Source organism: Ambystoma mexicanum, chromosome 3q (assembly GCF_040938575.1).
Source record: "Ambystoma mexicanum isolate Mex_15411 chromosome 3q, UKY_AmexF1_1, whole genome shotgun sequence".
NCBI classification, from domain to species: Eukaryota; Metazoa; Chordata; class Amphibia; order Caudata; family Ambystomatidae; genus Ambystoma; species Ambystoma mexicanum.
The window spans coordinates 784,429,389-784,443,410 of record NC_090926.1 but is presented as its reverse complement, the minus strand read 5'-3'; the positions used below and the strand labels follow the sequence as shown (position 1 = coordinate 784,443,410).

Sequence of the window (14,022 nt, the reverse complement as noted above, 5' to 3'; positions counted from 1 at the left end):
CCTCCTTCGCTGTGATTCCCCTCTGACCTCTTCCCCTTCACCTTCATCTTTTGTATCTGTATTCCCTTTTCATCTTCTGTCCGTTTCCTCTGCCTTTTTTCCCACATCTTGCTTTACAATGTTTCTCTACTTGCCTTTTTTTTACCCCCTTCTGCACATTGTTTGCTTTTACCCTACTGGCACCACGTCATCATTTTCATTACCTTTCCTCTGTATTACTTACTCTGCCTCTTTTTTTATCACTCCTCTTGTCCTTGTTTTCATGGTGGCCTTCATTCCCCTTCTCTGCCTTGCTCAAACCTCTGCTTTCCTCCTTTTTGTCTCACACTCCTCTCTGCCTTCATGCCACATCATTCACTGCCTTTCTTCCTCTTATGTTTTCCTTTTCTCCTCCCTCTGCTATAATGCATGCCCTCTGGCTCTGCCTTTCAATTCCATCTACTTTATCCTCCTTCTCCTCCTACCCTTTTCCATGTCTATCTTCTCTTTTATGGCTCCTTCTTTTCTGTCCACTGTCCTTTGTCCTTGAGTTGGCCTTAGTCTCCTCACTTTAATCTTCCTTGTTCCCCACTATCTCCCTCCTTCACTACCTTTCTCTATTTGCCCTTCATTCCCTGCCTTTGAGATGCCTCTATCCAATCCTTCCTCCCTCCTTGTTGTCCTTGTTGCTCTCTTGTATCCTTTGTATGTATTCTTGTCCATCTCCCCACCATTTTTCTTAATTACCATGTCTGTCCATCCCTCCCTGTCTTCGTTCTGACCGCTTCCTCTTTCTCACCTGTAGGGTACAGGCCATGAACCGGGAAAGGCTGCAGCAGAAAAGAATCAACTCTACAGTGAAGCAGAGTCGTAGAGTGGATATGGACTAAGTAGAATACCTGGAACCAGTACTTTGTCAGCTGTGCTGATAGGCAGATTGTCTGGACCGATCCCTTGCAGTATAATGTACACTTTGTAAAATAAATAAATTAAAAAAACAGGCTGTGTCAGAGATGGATTGGCAGGTCAGAAATTGTGAGGCTTTTGGTTGTAGTGTGGTGGTGAATCTGCAGATCATTGATTCAGTTGTGCTTTGTGTTAGCAATGTATGCAACAAGGATAACTGGCACAGGGCCTGCAATTGTCAATTTCCTGTGCCTTGCACCACCTGGGTCACAAACAACTACGCTCAGAAATAAGGAGTCACTTTAATGAGCAACGCAAAGCATTACAGTGAGACACTTTACATTTCCTAAAACAAAAACACAGGTAAAATGGAATGAGAGATTCTTGATCCAGCTGGTGTCCTCTCACAGCCCTTCTTGTGTCCTCTGAGGTCTTATGACTGTTTTGCCCCTCTTGGAGGATCAGGACTAGATTAGTGCACTTGAAGGTAGTAGCAAGCTTGCTCTTGTCCTCTCACAAACCAGGGCCCAGCGTGTGCCCTACCCCAAGGTCCATACCTGGCTTGTGTCCTTTTGCCAAGTTCTGGATCCTGCATGGATCCATTGTGAGGGTTAGGACCAAGCTTATTGTCTTTAAATAAGATCTGGATCCTCACCTCTGCTTTTGTCCTCTCTTAATCTCTCAGGATCAGGACCCAGCTTAAGCTCGCACAGTATCTGTATCGGGTTTAGTACCTGTGTTTGTGTCCTCTCACATTCTGGATCTTAATTTTGTAGTCTTGCAAGGTAAATAACCATGAACTGGTTCATTTAGTCTAGGTGGGAAGAACCTGCTCCTGTCTACTGCCCAGGCCGAGCATGACTCTGACCCCACACTCCACGGCTACAAGCCTGAAGAAACTGTGCTGTTTAGGTCCATTTGCAGTCTTTGTTTCGAGTGTTCAGTGGGCTACTGTGGCAAGATTTGTTCCTGGAATCTAAGTTTTTGGACATCATTTCTTTATTTGCCAAGTTACTCGTCGATATACTCTCCTTGCGTGCCTTTAGCTCTGTCAGAGCATGAATTTTAAGTTTTGACTATATAATTCTAGGTCAGCTGTAAGCAAAGCTATAGCAGACTTGTATTGGAGAACATAGTCTAGATTTCCTATTTCTGACTGAAATCTGGTATTAAATTAGCAGAATTGTAGCATTCGGTGGCTTGAGTAAATTAGTGGCATCTTTTTTTCTCCCTACTATTTTAAGAGGAGGAGATGCTAAGAGGGTCTCTTCCTTTTTCAATTTCCACTTCCGTTTCCATCAATTTTGTTATGCTACTGGCCTCCTGGGCCGGCTGGTAGATTTCTTGATAACTGTGAAGCTTTATTCTAGCCACAGAAGTATTAGATTTGTAAAAAGAAATGTATTGTCTGGGATTTTAACATTCGCCCTGATTGCAATAGGAATACTGATTCAGCCAGGCTTCTTGACCTATTTACATTTATTTGCTCATACCTTTTTATCCACAACATCAACCCTTTACTTTTCAAAAGGCCACTGCTTGGAGCTTGTATTGGTGCAAGTTTTTTAGATGAATTAAGTGAATATTTGCAGCAACAAAGATTATATAACGGCAATATTTTTGTTTTGTTGTCCATGGCAGAAGGGTAGGTACACCTGTGGTCTGCAGCAAAAAGAATCTGTGTGATCTCTGCTAGTGCTTTCCTTGTCCAGCTAGAGGGACATTACTTGTAATGACAGGGAAAGATGTCGCACTCCTTTTTGAGTCCATTTGTTATGATGGCTCGAGCATTTCTTCAAAACGGCATAGTCCATATTTCTCATCTCATTTTAAGAAGCGGAAACAATCATTTTGAAAGAAGGAAAATATTTAGACAAGGTATAACTGGCAGGAATCACGTGTTCATGCTAAACTAGTGCTTCTGTGTTAGAAATTTGCTATTTTTAACAAAAGATGGCATTTTTCATGACAGAGTTAACACAGCTAATAATTGCTCTTATTAATTGTAGTATCCGCCTATAAACCATGGAAATTTACTGTTCCTTCAAGTTAGACAGAAAACCATTTTGCCAACTGTTTTATGTTTTAGATTAGGGCTATCTAAGAAGATATTCTACTTGATGAGAAACTGCTACCTTTTAACCCATCGCCTCTAGTCCATTCCTCAATGTCGCTAGTTCAGTTTGTCTACCTATATGGAATATGTATATGCAAGTAGTCTCCTCTATCATACATATTTTAAAACCAGCTTGTAAAGAAAAGACCACCTGCCTGCTCTTGTAGCTCATCTCCAAGCATATACGTGGTCTCTTGCTGCGAAGGATACAGGAAACAACATGGGGTACCAAGGGAGGCTGTACATTCTTGGCCTCCATTGACCTCTCGGCCGCTTTGAATGGGCAGATTGGAATTGCCTTTGGTCTAAACTGGCTAATTGAGGCTACTAGATGGTCTCCTACCGCTACTGATGAGTTTATATCAGAACTCAAGTGTGCAGATTCGGTTAAACCAGGAAGGAGAGATCTCTGGGGAAATGCATACATTTACAGGCCTAAGACAAGGGTGTGTCTTGGCGCCTTGGCTCTATAACCAATACACGTCAGGCGGTGGGGAACATTTAGATAATGCAGGCTTGATTACTGCAAGCATCGGTAAATTCAAAATTCCTTGGCTGGCCTACGCAGATGATTTCCTTCTCCTGGATAACTCAAAAGTAGGCCTTCAGGAATGTTATCTGCCTTTGCTGCATATGCCAATGAGAATGGGTTAATTATCAATCAGGAGAAAACCAGGATATTAGTATTCTCTAGAGGGAAGGAGACCCAAAAATGTGCATGTACGGTCCTTGGGAAATACCCCCAATCAAGTCCATTCCTAGCTTCACATATTTGGGTTTTCTTTTCTGTGCCAGCCCAGGACTACAATATCTAGAGATCGCACTCCAAAGGGCAAACATTCTGCAAAAACAATTAAGGTAAATCGTAAATATGGGTGATTTTTCATTAAAACCGGCCCTATTATTCTATGAGGCCAAAATCATCCCAAAACGTACCTATGGTTTGGAGCTTTTTGGGCCCTCAATGTATACAATTGTGGATCAGATGGAGGCCAGGCTGTGGCGCAAAACCTTTACAGTCCCAAATGTGATCCCAGGGGCTGCCATAGGATACGAGCTGGGCATTTCCTCCCTCAAGGCCAGAATTGAATGGAGTATGTTGGCTATGTATGCAGAATTGATCTCCCCAATCCCGGGGACGTTCTACGAGTCCCTGAGCCAGTAAATACCAAGGAGGACTGGAGCTTTGGTGGCTCCTAACCACATAGCTGAATTCGGAGGGAGATGTGAAGCTATCTTTGATGGTATAGCAAGTGATAGAGACTGTCTCCTAAAGAATCCAACTAGAGTGAAAAGAAACTTGTTAGATCATGATTGTGCAAAACAACTGACTCCTTCCATACTTACCCGTCTGGGTCATTTATCCCATGAACATAAAAACGAGGGATGCTCCTGCCAATTTTTATTTGTTTCCAAATATGGAATATTTTGATGAGGTTACGGTGCAATCTACTCCCTACAAGTGATCCAATTGAGGAGGCATCTCATTACAGTGGATACATGCTGTTGTCAGTTTTGTAACTCCGCTGTGGAAACAATGAGGCATTTGTTGCTTGAGTGCAAGGCCCCAGGGCCCCTGAGAAAGAAATACATGGAGAGATTTCATGTGCTAGAATCCATGTTGGGTGATATGGCTCTGCTGTCTGAACATTCAGTTCCTCGAGATTTAATTATACTCGAAGGCTAATTGGGAAGCCTGCCCTTCCTCTTTAGGGCCAATTATTCCTTGTAAATGGTATGTGGACTGAGGGCGACATGTCATTGAAAAGATGTGTAATGAAATAAGGTTGTCATTTTGGTATGATCTGACCCTGCCTGGGTCTCAAAAGCTCGAAATTCCCTCCCCATAGAACATGGGGCATGATTCTTGCAATGAATTGAAAGGGCTCCTAAAGAAATTGATTTTTTAAGACCGTATTACTTGCTGGTTCTGTTTTAATTTGATATGATCATTATTTTATTCCCGCTTCTTCTTTGCTTGTTCTATTCTATTTCTTGTAAATAATTGATTGTGTATTATTTATATGAATTGAGGTGTTTTTTGTATGTGTATTGATATGATAGGTTATTTATAACGTGCTTAATACTTAGATGTTTCTAAGCACAGACCGGGATCGAACCTGTGGTGCTGTGTCGTCTTGCTTCCAAGGTGAGCACGTTGCCCCTGAGCTAGCCTCCCAGGAGGATAATCAAATAATCATCAACAGGTTAATAATCAAACCTGTAAAGGTTTTTATTATTAACCGTATACAATAAATAATAATACTTTATCATTGCCTATCTCCAACTTGTGTCATGTGTCTGTTTTTCAGGGAACAGTGAATCCATTGTTGAAAAAAACCCACAGTGGATCATGCAGTATTGTCTAACTGCTTCCTATTGCTGGATTACTATGAAGATCCATATTATTGGAAAAAGTAGTTACAGTTCAGCTGTGTACATTTTTGGAATTTGCTCAAACTCCATCAGGTAATTGTCCACGACTTGGTACAGAATCTGCCCTTACTATAGTTTGGGATGTTATATTGCTCTATACTGATGTTAGCCACTTTTTTGACCCATTGAGCATAAAATTGTCCCGGACTCAATTAAAAAGTGGTGTTGACACCGTTGTTAAAATAAGTGCCTAGAGGCAATCCTAGCAAATACCTACGGCCAATTACTAATGTTCCCTTTCTGTTCAAGATTGTGGACAAGGTTACCCCTAAGCAATTCAATGAGCACCTGGAACATTTCAATATCCCACACATTCGCCAATCTGGTTTCCGTTCCAGCTTTGGTACGGAGAGCGCCCTGGTTGATTTACAGACAGACACAGATGCTTAGGATAATCGAGAATAAAGGAACCAGACTTCTTATGCTTTTGGACTTGTCAGCCGCGTTTGATCTTGTTGATCATGAGTGGCTCATGTCCTCCCTACAAACTGTCGGTGCTTGTTCCAGAGGGGCCGTGGACTGGTTGAATTCCTTTCTTTATAATCGTATGTCTCAGGGTGCCATAGACCATGTGTCTTCGTCACTTCGTATTGTCTGCAGTGTGCCTCAGGGTGCTTGTCTGTTGCTGGCTTTATTTAATATTTATATACAGCCCCTATGTAACCTTTTGGATTAACTGGGGGTTGTGTACCACCTATGCCGACGACACCCAGTTTCTGATAGAGCTTTCAGGTGATTATCTAGCAGACTCTATTAAGGTCCAAAATGTGTATAGATCAGTGAAAAATGGGATGTCAGCAAATTGGTTATGTTTGAATAGCTCTAAAACAGAGTTAGGGTTTAGTCAGTCTATGCCCATGCAACTTAATTGTTTTTTCTTGTGTTTCTGTTGGCCGCTCTCCCTAAGTAAAACGGATAAACCCACTCCGTTGACTTCAAAATAATATGTGCGATTACTCATAAAGGATGTTCCACAAAAGATTCTGCTTTTTGAGTCAATATGCAGTTTTAATGTGATACGTTAGCCCTTCATGATGACGCGTGTTTTGGCTCATGCGCCTTTTTCAAAACCAGCCTGATATATCCCAAATAGTCAAACATAAGATAAGTGATATTCACAAACCAAAAAATTTATAAGGGAATGTGCATCATATTATTGGTGAAAGACAGGCAATAGGGGTTGGTATAAGGGATGGAAAAGATAAGGAGTGAAAATAAAGGAAAACCACATTAACAGTACTTCCAATACAATCTCATTTCAATCTCTTAGTGCCATATTAACAAAAATATTTCCCCCTTATCACTGTTTTAAAAACTCTCCTTTTTGCTATGTTCAAATTACAGTTGTCTCCCCCTAGAGCACGACGAGAAGCGGTGTGCGGCTTGCAAACTCCTTCGGCCTAAGACCCTTAAGGAGCACCAAGTAAAGCGGTGGGCCACGTACGGTATGTCACACGTGGAACCCCCTTCCCCCACCGCCACACCCGCTGAAAGTGATGGGGGTACTTTGGATTACAAACATCCATTACGGATGTTATAAACCTTGAGGGGGACGCTTCTAGGTCCGCCACGCCCATCCCTGACCCTTTAAGGCTTGACTCTGGTCTTGCTACAGGGACAACACCCGGCGACAGGGGCGTACAAGCGCATCGCACTAAGCACACAACCCCCTATGCCAATTTCAACGTCTTCGACGAAAAAGGCGAAGGCGCCAACAGGGCCGCTGAAAACTTCACTGGTTCCCTCGGATCGTTCAGATCCAAAGCCTGCCCCGCATCCGCAACAGTGTTTTGCAACTGGGCAATCTAAACCGGTTAAGGGTGCTACTCCGAAACCTGCACGCGTCGAAGCGCTGGAGCCCGATGCTTCGACAGTCTCTAAAGCCGCAGTAGGCCCGAAAACTACGGCTAGGCCTCTACCCGGAAAATCAACCGATAGGCCCTCTAGCGCCGCGGAAGGTATTACACCTGTCGATAAACATCGTAGCCTCTGTCTCATGACGATTCGGCGACTATCGAAAGCAGCATCAGAAGAATTACGGCGGCAGTGGGCCTTACCCCGGTTCCGCCTAAGGTTATGGGACAAGCTGCGGAAATAATTCGGCAGATTGGGTTCCCAATCTTGACGACCCTTACGAGGATAGTCGAGAGCCTCTTTCCGACGCCCTGAGAGACTCCTTTCGACGCCGCAGGGCGAAGAACGTCGTTTCTCCTCACGCAGGCCCGTTTGGGTCCTCTAAATGGACTACAGAAAAATTCAAAGGGTGTATGGATCGGCTGGAGCAGATTATCAGTTTTTCTGATCATCCTCTGCCGAAAAGGGCTTGGATAGACCCTAATCTTCAAATTCAGGGAGATCAGTATCATGTTTTCCAACAGGAACACGTGGTCCAGATGGACACACATAGAGACAACTATAATGAAAAAGAAGCTTTTCCGCAAAACTATGAGGAAGACCAACAGGATACTACAGACAATTGGGAGGAAACCCAGCAGGAGGGTCAGGACCCATGGACACAGCAAGATCAGGACTCTGATGTTTTGTGCCTAGACTCTCCTCCATCCACCCCGGCTCGCCAGGCCTCTCCTGCAGTGGACCAAATGGCATTCAACTCCATGTTGAAAAAAGCAGCTGAATACTTTAAAATTGACACTCAAGAGGCGGTACCCGAGCAGGATTTCGTGGAGGATATTATTAAGGAAAAACCTCAGGCGAGTCAATCCAACCCCCTCCTTAACTCTGTTAAGAGAATGGTAGCTCCCTCATTGGTGTCACCTGCTCAAACAGGGGCAGTGAACCCGAGAGTCGAAAAATTATTTCCCCCTTCTTCCGACCCTCTATACATCAAAGGGCACGCCATCCCAGATTCACTGGTAGTGACTACCACTCGAAAGAGGGCAGGGGTACCCCTTGCCACGGGGGAATCACCACCAGACAAGGAATCTAAGCGGCTGTATGCCCTTGGCAAACGTGTCACGTCAGCAGCCGCATACAATATACGGGTTGCTAATAATACTACTCAATTAGCAAGCTATGCTGATGCCCAATGGAACTTGCTCCAGGAAGGCCTCCAAGAGGTCTCCGAACCCGCCAAGTCAAAGCTTGTAACGGAGGGAAGACTAGTTAACCAGAACGTGGTGAAGAACACCCTGGACACTGTGGAAACTGCAGGCAGGTCTCTTGCTCAAGGGACCCTACTGAAAAGAGACGCTTGGCTGCGTACATCAGGATTTAAACCTGAGACTCGGGCGTCCCTCATTAATAAACCGATTGAGGAGACTAACGCCTTCAGGAAAGCGGTGGATGAGGCTTTGGAAACAGCCAAGAAGGAGCATGATACTCTAAAGTCTCTGCAACAAATTACACAGAAACCCTCCTCCCAGAGGGGTAATAACTCTAGGCAGTCAGTTTGAGGGCAAGCCCGTGCTGGTCAAAACAACTACGACTTGGGTAACTTCAACACAAATCAAACATCTGGAAGCCCCACTTACTACCCCATAAGGGGTCAGAAACGCGGCAAAGGTAGAGACAGAGGCCCCAATCCCAGAGAAGCCACGCCCTCTGGTCAGAAATGGCCATCAAGTCCAGGTCCCCTCCCATGTCACCCCGGTCAGGGGGGGCGTTCCTCAGGGCATGGGAGGGGATAACTTCCGACCAGTGTGTCTTAAAAACGGACGCCCACGGTTACTGCGTGGAATTTGCCCGACCTCCACAGTTCAGACTGCCGCGCTCACGGTGCCTTTCACCGGACCATCTGGAGATCCTGATCCAAGAGGTGGAAGCACTGCTGGGAAAGGACGCTATAGAAGCTGTCCCTATTCTCTAGGTAAACAAGAGTATTTATTCAGTGTACTTCCTTGTGCCCAAAAAGGATCTCACCATGCGCCCTGTTCTAGACCTGCGCCCAGTGAACAAGTTTATAAAACCCCAGAGGTTTTGCATGGTAACACTGCAGGAGGTGATCCCATTGCTGAAACAAGGGGACTTCATGGCAACATGAAAGAAGCATACTTTAATATTCTTGGACATGAAAGAAGCATACTTTAATATTTCAATGTTGCCAGCACACAGGAAATGTCTAAGGTTCATGATCCAGGACAGGCATTACCAATTCAAGGTACTCCCCTTCGGCATCTCGGCACCAAGGGTGTGTACCAAAGTCCTGGCAGTGACAGCAGCACACCTGCGCAGACTATCAGTCCCAGTTTACCCTTACCTCGACGACAGGCTCATCACGGGGGGACTCGTTCGATGCTTGTTTTTCGAACACCCAAAAAACAGTAGATCTCCTCTTCAGCCTGGGTTTCTCAATCAACAAAAAGAAATCCAGTTTAGTCCCCAGCCAAGTAAAACAATTTCTGGGAGCTCTAATTCGGACGGAAGACGGCCTCGTCTTGACCTCCAATGAGAGGGTTCAGAACATGCTTTCTCAGATCCCTCAATATGTAGCCAGTCGGTAAGCAAAGCCATGCGTTTGCTAGGGATGATGGCGTCATGCAAATACTTGGTTCCCCATGCGTGACTGCGCATGCGCCACATGCAAGAGGTGCTCAACAGCCAGTGGTGTCAGGCCAGCGGACAATGGGAAGATCTGTTATTTGTCTCACCAGCCCTCGTTCTCTCTCTGCAGTGGTGGTCAAGAGAAAACCTCTTGAAAGGGAAGACCTTCACCGCCCCTGCAATGGAAGCCACTCTCATGACCGAGGCATCTCTCACAGGGTGGGGAGCTCATCTGTTTCATCAGACAGCGCATGGAGTGTGGTCCCCTCAAGTAGCGTCCAACCATATAAACCTACTGGAGCTATTAGCGGTATTCAAGGCTTTGAAAGCCTTTCAGGTGCAACTGCAAGGGAAGACAGTGCTGATTCTAACGGACAGCACTACAGCTATGTATTACCTGAACAAACGGGGGCACTCACTCTCCAGGGCTATCCAAGCTGTCCCAGAACATTTGGATATGGGCTCTCCGACACAAAGATGTTTCTGTTGTCCCAACATGTTCCAGGGGAACTCAATCTTCTAGCAGACGTACTCAGCAGAGATTTCCCTCTGCCCGAAGAATACGAATGGCGACTGCACAAAGAGATTGTGTCCAACGTCTTCGCAGAATGGGGTTTCCCAGAAATCGACCGGTTTGCTACTCAGGAGAACGCCCAATGCCAAGACTACGCCTCCAGGTACCCCCAGAACCGATCCAAGGGGAACGGTCTTTGGATAACATGGTCGGGGAAATTTGTCTACGCTTCCCCCCCCCCCCCCCCCCCGACTCCCCTGCTCAACAAGATAGTGCACAAGATGCACCAGGAACCAGTTATCATGATACTGGGGGGCCCCATGTGGGACTGCTCACCTGATGGAAATGTCCCTCTCCCCACCAGTCAAGCTTCCCTGCCCGTACAACATGTTGTCTCAGGACAGGGGGGAGACCCTACACCCATGCCCCCAAACTCTGAACTTAGCAGCCTGGCTCCTGAGATCATAGAGTTTGGACACTTGCAACTCCCTCAGAGGTGCATGGACATACTCAGGGAAGCAAGAAAACCTAATACATGTTATTGCTATGCCAGCAAATGGAAACATTTTGTCATCTGGTGCAATTCCAAGGGCGTCAATCCCATCGATTGTCACCCTCACAAATTGTGCTGTATCTAACCCACCTGTTGGACACTGGGTTAGTCTTCAATTCCCTAAAGGTTCATCTGGCTGCTCTGTCAGCTTACACCACATCACAACAAAAGGTATTGTGGTGGAAAATACCGGTGATTAAAGCCTTTATGGAAGGGGTTAAGGGGATTTATCCTCCCATCTCTCACCCAGCACCTGGATGGTATCTGTATGTGGTTTTGACCAGACTCGTGGGACCTCCCTTTGAGCCTATGAATAAAGCAAGTCTGAAAGACCTGACTTATAAAACAGCCTTCCTAGTGGCTATCCCTTCTATCAAAAGGGTTAGCGAACTACAGGCTCTTTCTGTTGTAGACCCCTTTGTTACAGTCCACAAAGATAAGGTAGTTCTGCGCACACATCCCAGGTTTGCACCTAAATTAATCTCAAAGTTCCATGTACACTAATCAATCGAACTACCCACTTTCTTCCAAAACCCTACTAACATGGCCGAAAGAAGCCTTCACACACTAGACGTGCGCAGGGCAGTCATGTTTTACCCGGAAAGAACAAAACCACTCAGGAAGACTAAACAATTCTTTGTTTCAGTGGCAGCTGGTAGAGCAGGGGATCCTGTCTCTAAATCAGCTATCTCAAGGTCGATTGTCAAATAATGCATCACACTATGTTACACTCTTGCTAAGCGAGAAGTGCCCTTCAAACCTAGAGCACATTCTACTCGAGGCACTGGGGCATCCATAGCTTTCATTGCAAATGTTCCTCTTGAGTCCATTTGCAAAGCGGCAACCTGGAGTTCTGTACACACCTTTTACAAAACACTATTGCCTAGACATTCATTCTAGGTCTGATTCTCAGGTGGGACAAGCAGTACTAAGACATATTTTCTCTACTGTTCCTACTCACAAACCACCTCCAACTCCTGGTACTGCTCGCTAGTCTATGCACAGCATGTGATTCTAAGCAGATTAACAAGCATCAGAAGACCTGCATTACTTACCGTAATTGCATTTTGGATGATTGTATCTGCTTAGATTCACATGCGCCCTCCCTACCTCCTGGCTCAGGGTGGAAGGAACATAGACATCTTACTACTTTCTCTCTTTATGTACTCACTCACTATAGCCTTGGGCTCCCTCATGCAAGAAAAAATACAATCAGATGGACCTCAGCGCGTGAGGGATTTTGGGTACACAACTGTCATGATAGGGATAGTGTTACAGACACGCCTATGCCGACGTCCCCTTTCGGTCCCCGAAAGACAAGATGCAATACTCTGCGGTTACCACTGGATGTCGCACCATATGCACTGCATGTGAATCTTAGCAGATACAATCATCAGAAATGCTATTACGGTAAGTAATGCATGTCATATCGCATTCAAACTGCAAATTGACTCAAATGCAGAATCTTTTGTGGTGCATCCTTTGAGTAATCGCACATATTCTAGCTCTAAAATGGAGCTTATCTTTGGCTACCCTCATGCCAGAGCTAAGTTCGACTTGCAGTTCTCTAGATTTCATATTGAAAAGCATGATATTGAGGTTCAGAAAACCTTGGCCTTCATGTTTGAAACCTTTGTAGGTGCTGATGCACATGTAGATAGCGTGGTACAAAAGGCTCAGTACCACATGGCACTGAAGATAAGTAAAGCCATATGTGTCTGAAGAAAACTGTGAAACCCTGGCTAGAGCTGTCATTTTGCCTAGAGTAGATTACTGTAATGCTCTTTTTTTTGTGGTGCCAGTCAAAATGCTCTACTTAAACTGCAAAATTACAAAATGATGCAGTTCGTGTGGTCAAAAACATTACAAGAAGGGAACATATTTCGGAGCATAGGAGAGACCTCCATTGGCTCCCCGTAGTATCGCAAATTCAATTTTAATTCAACACTACGGTGCACAAGTGACAACTTAATCAGCGTCTTTTTACCTTAAGCAAAGCCTAACATAACAAACAGCCAAGCATATGACTGGTCTACTAAAGCTCCACATGTGACCTGTCCCAGCAGTAAGAGAGGAAGGGGCAGTGGCCGCTCCTTTCCAGTATAGGCCACATTGGCCTGGAACTCCCTACCTAGCAATCTACGGCTCGAACAAATGTACTTCACTTTCATAAACAATTGAAGACTCTGTTTCTTTAATTCCGAGCACTATATGGCCTCATGCTAGAAACCCATATCTTTTTGTGCTGTCTGGTTGGTGGTTGTCCTATGTCTTTTTGTGCGATTTGACGCGTTATAAATCCAAATTGAATCCTGCTCGATATCTCGGCGGCTTTTGACACAGCTTGCCACAAGATAATCCTATCTCATCTTAGAACATTGGTTTGCCCATGAATGGACAAAAAGGTCAGGTAGCACCTCTACCGAGAACAAACACAGCCAAATTACCCGTTCTATCGGAAGGTGCCCACTCAGGAAGGTCTACAACCACGTTTTTGCTCACTAACTTTCACAGAGGAGAAATATCAATTTGCATTTCAAAAATCTCTTCCTTAGAGATCAGGCTTTCTGTAAAAACTGCTACAAAGCTGAGGTATCTCTCATAAAGGCAGCTCGTAAATGATGCAAGAACGTAAATGATGCAAGAACGCAGGATGACATTGTTAAAATTTCCCTCCCTCCAAATCGGCACCAAGATCGATTTCCCTTTGCTGCCGTATTTCAGACAAATAAATAGCACACGACGAGCTGATCCAGGAACGTTTAAACAAATGGGACAATCTGCATTACCAGGAAGGTCCTCTGTCCATTTGGCTGATACAGATCTTAAATCCACAAGATTAAACCAAAGACTTGTCACAAGGAATTGGTCATTCTTAAAAGGAGACCAAATCAAATATGGTAAATGCAAATGAAATGTCGATATTTTAGAAATACATGTTAGGAACCTTCTCAAGTTCTATATTTTATGTGATATGGTTATACAATATTTCCAGATTTCCCCATATTTCCTTTGCTT

At 44.8% G+C, this 14,022-nt stretch overlaps 1 protein-coding gene across 1 annotated transcript in view; it reads left to right on the top strand.

The window, feature by feature from the left end:
- Nucleotides 1-990, top strand: part of MRPL58 (mitochondrial ribosomal protein L58) — an 83,281-nt gene extending 82,291 nt beyond the window's left edge. The window contains exon 6 of the mRNA XM_069654843.1: nucleotides 785-990. Coding sequence (XP_069510944.1) covers nucleotides 785-869 — 85 coding nt within the window. The 3' untranslated portion in view covers nucleotides 870-990. The remainder of the gene's footprint in view (nucleotides 1-784) is intronic.
- The last annotated feature ends 13,032 nt before the right edge of the window (nucleotides 991-14,022 follow it).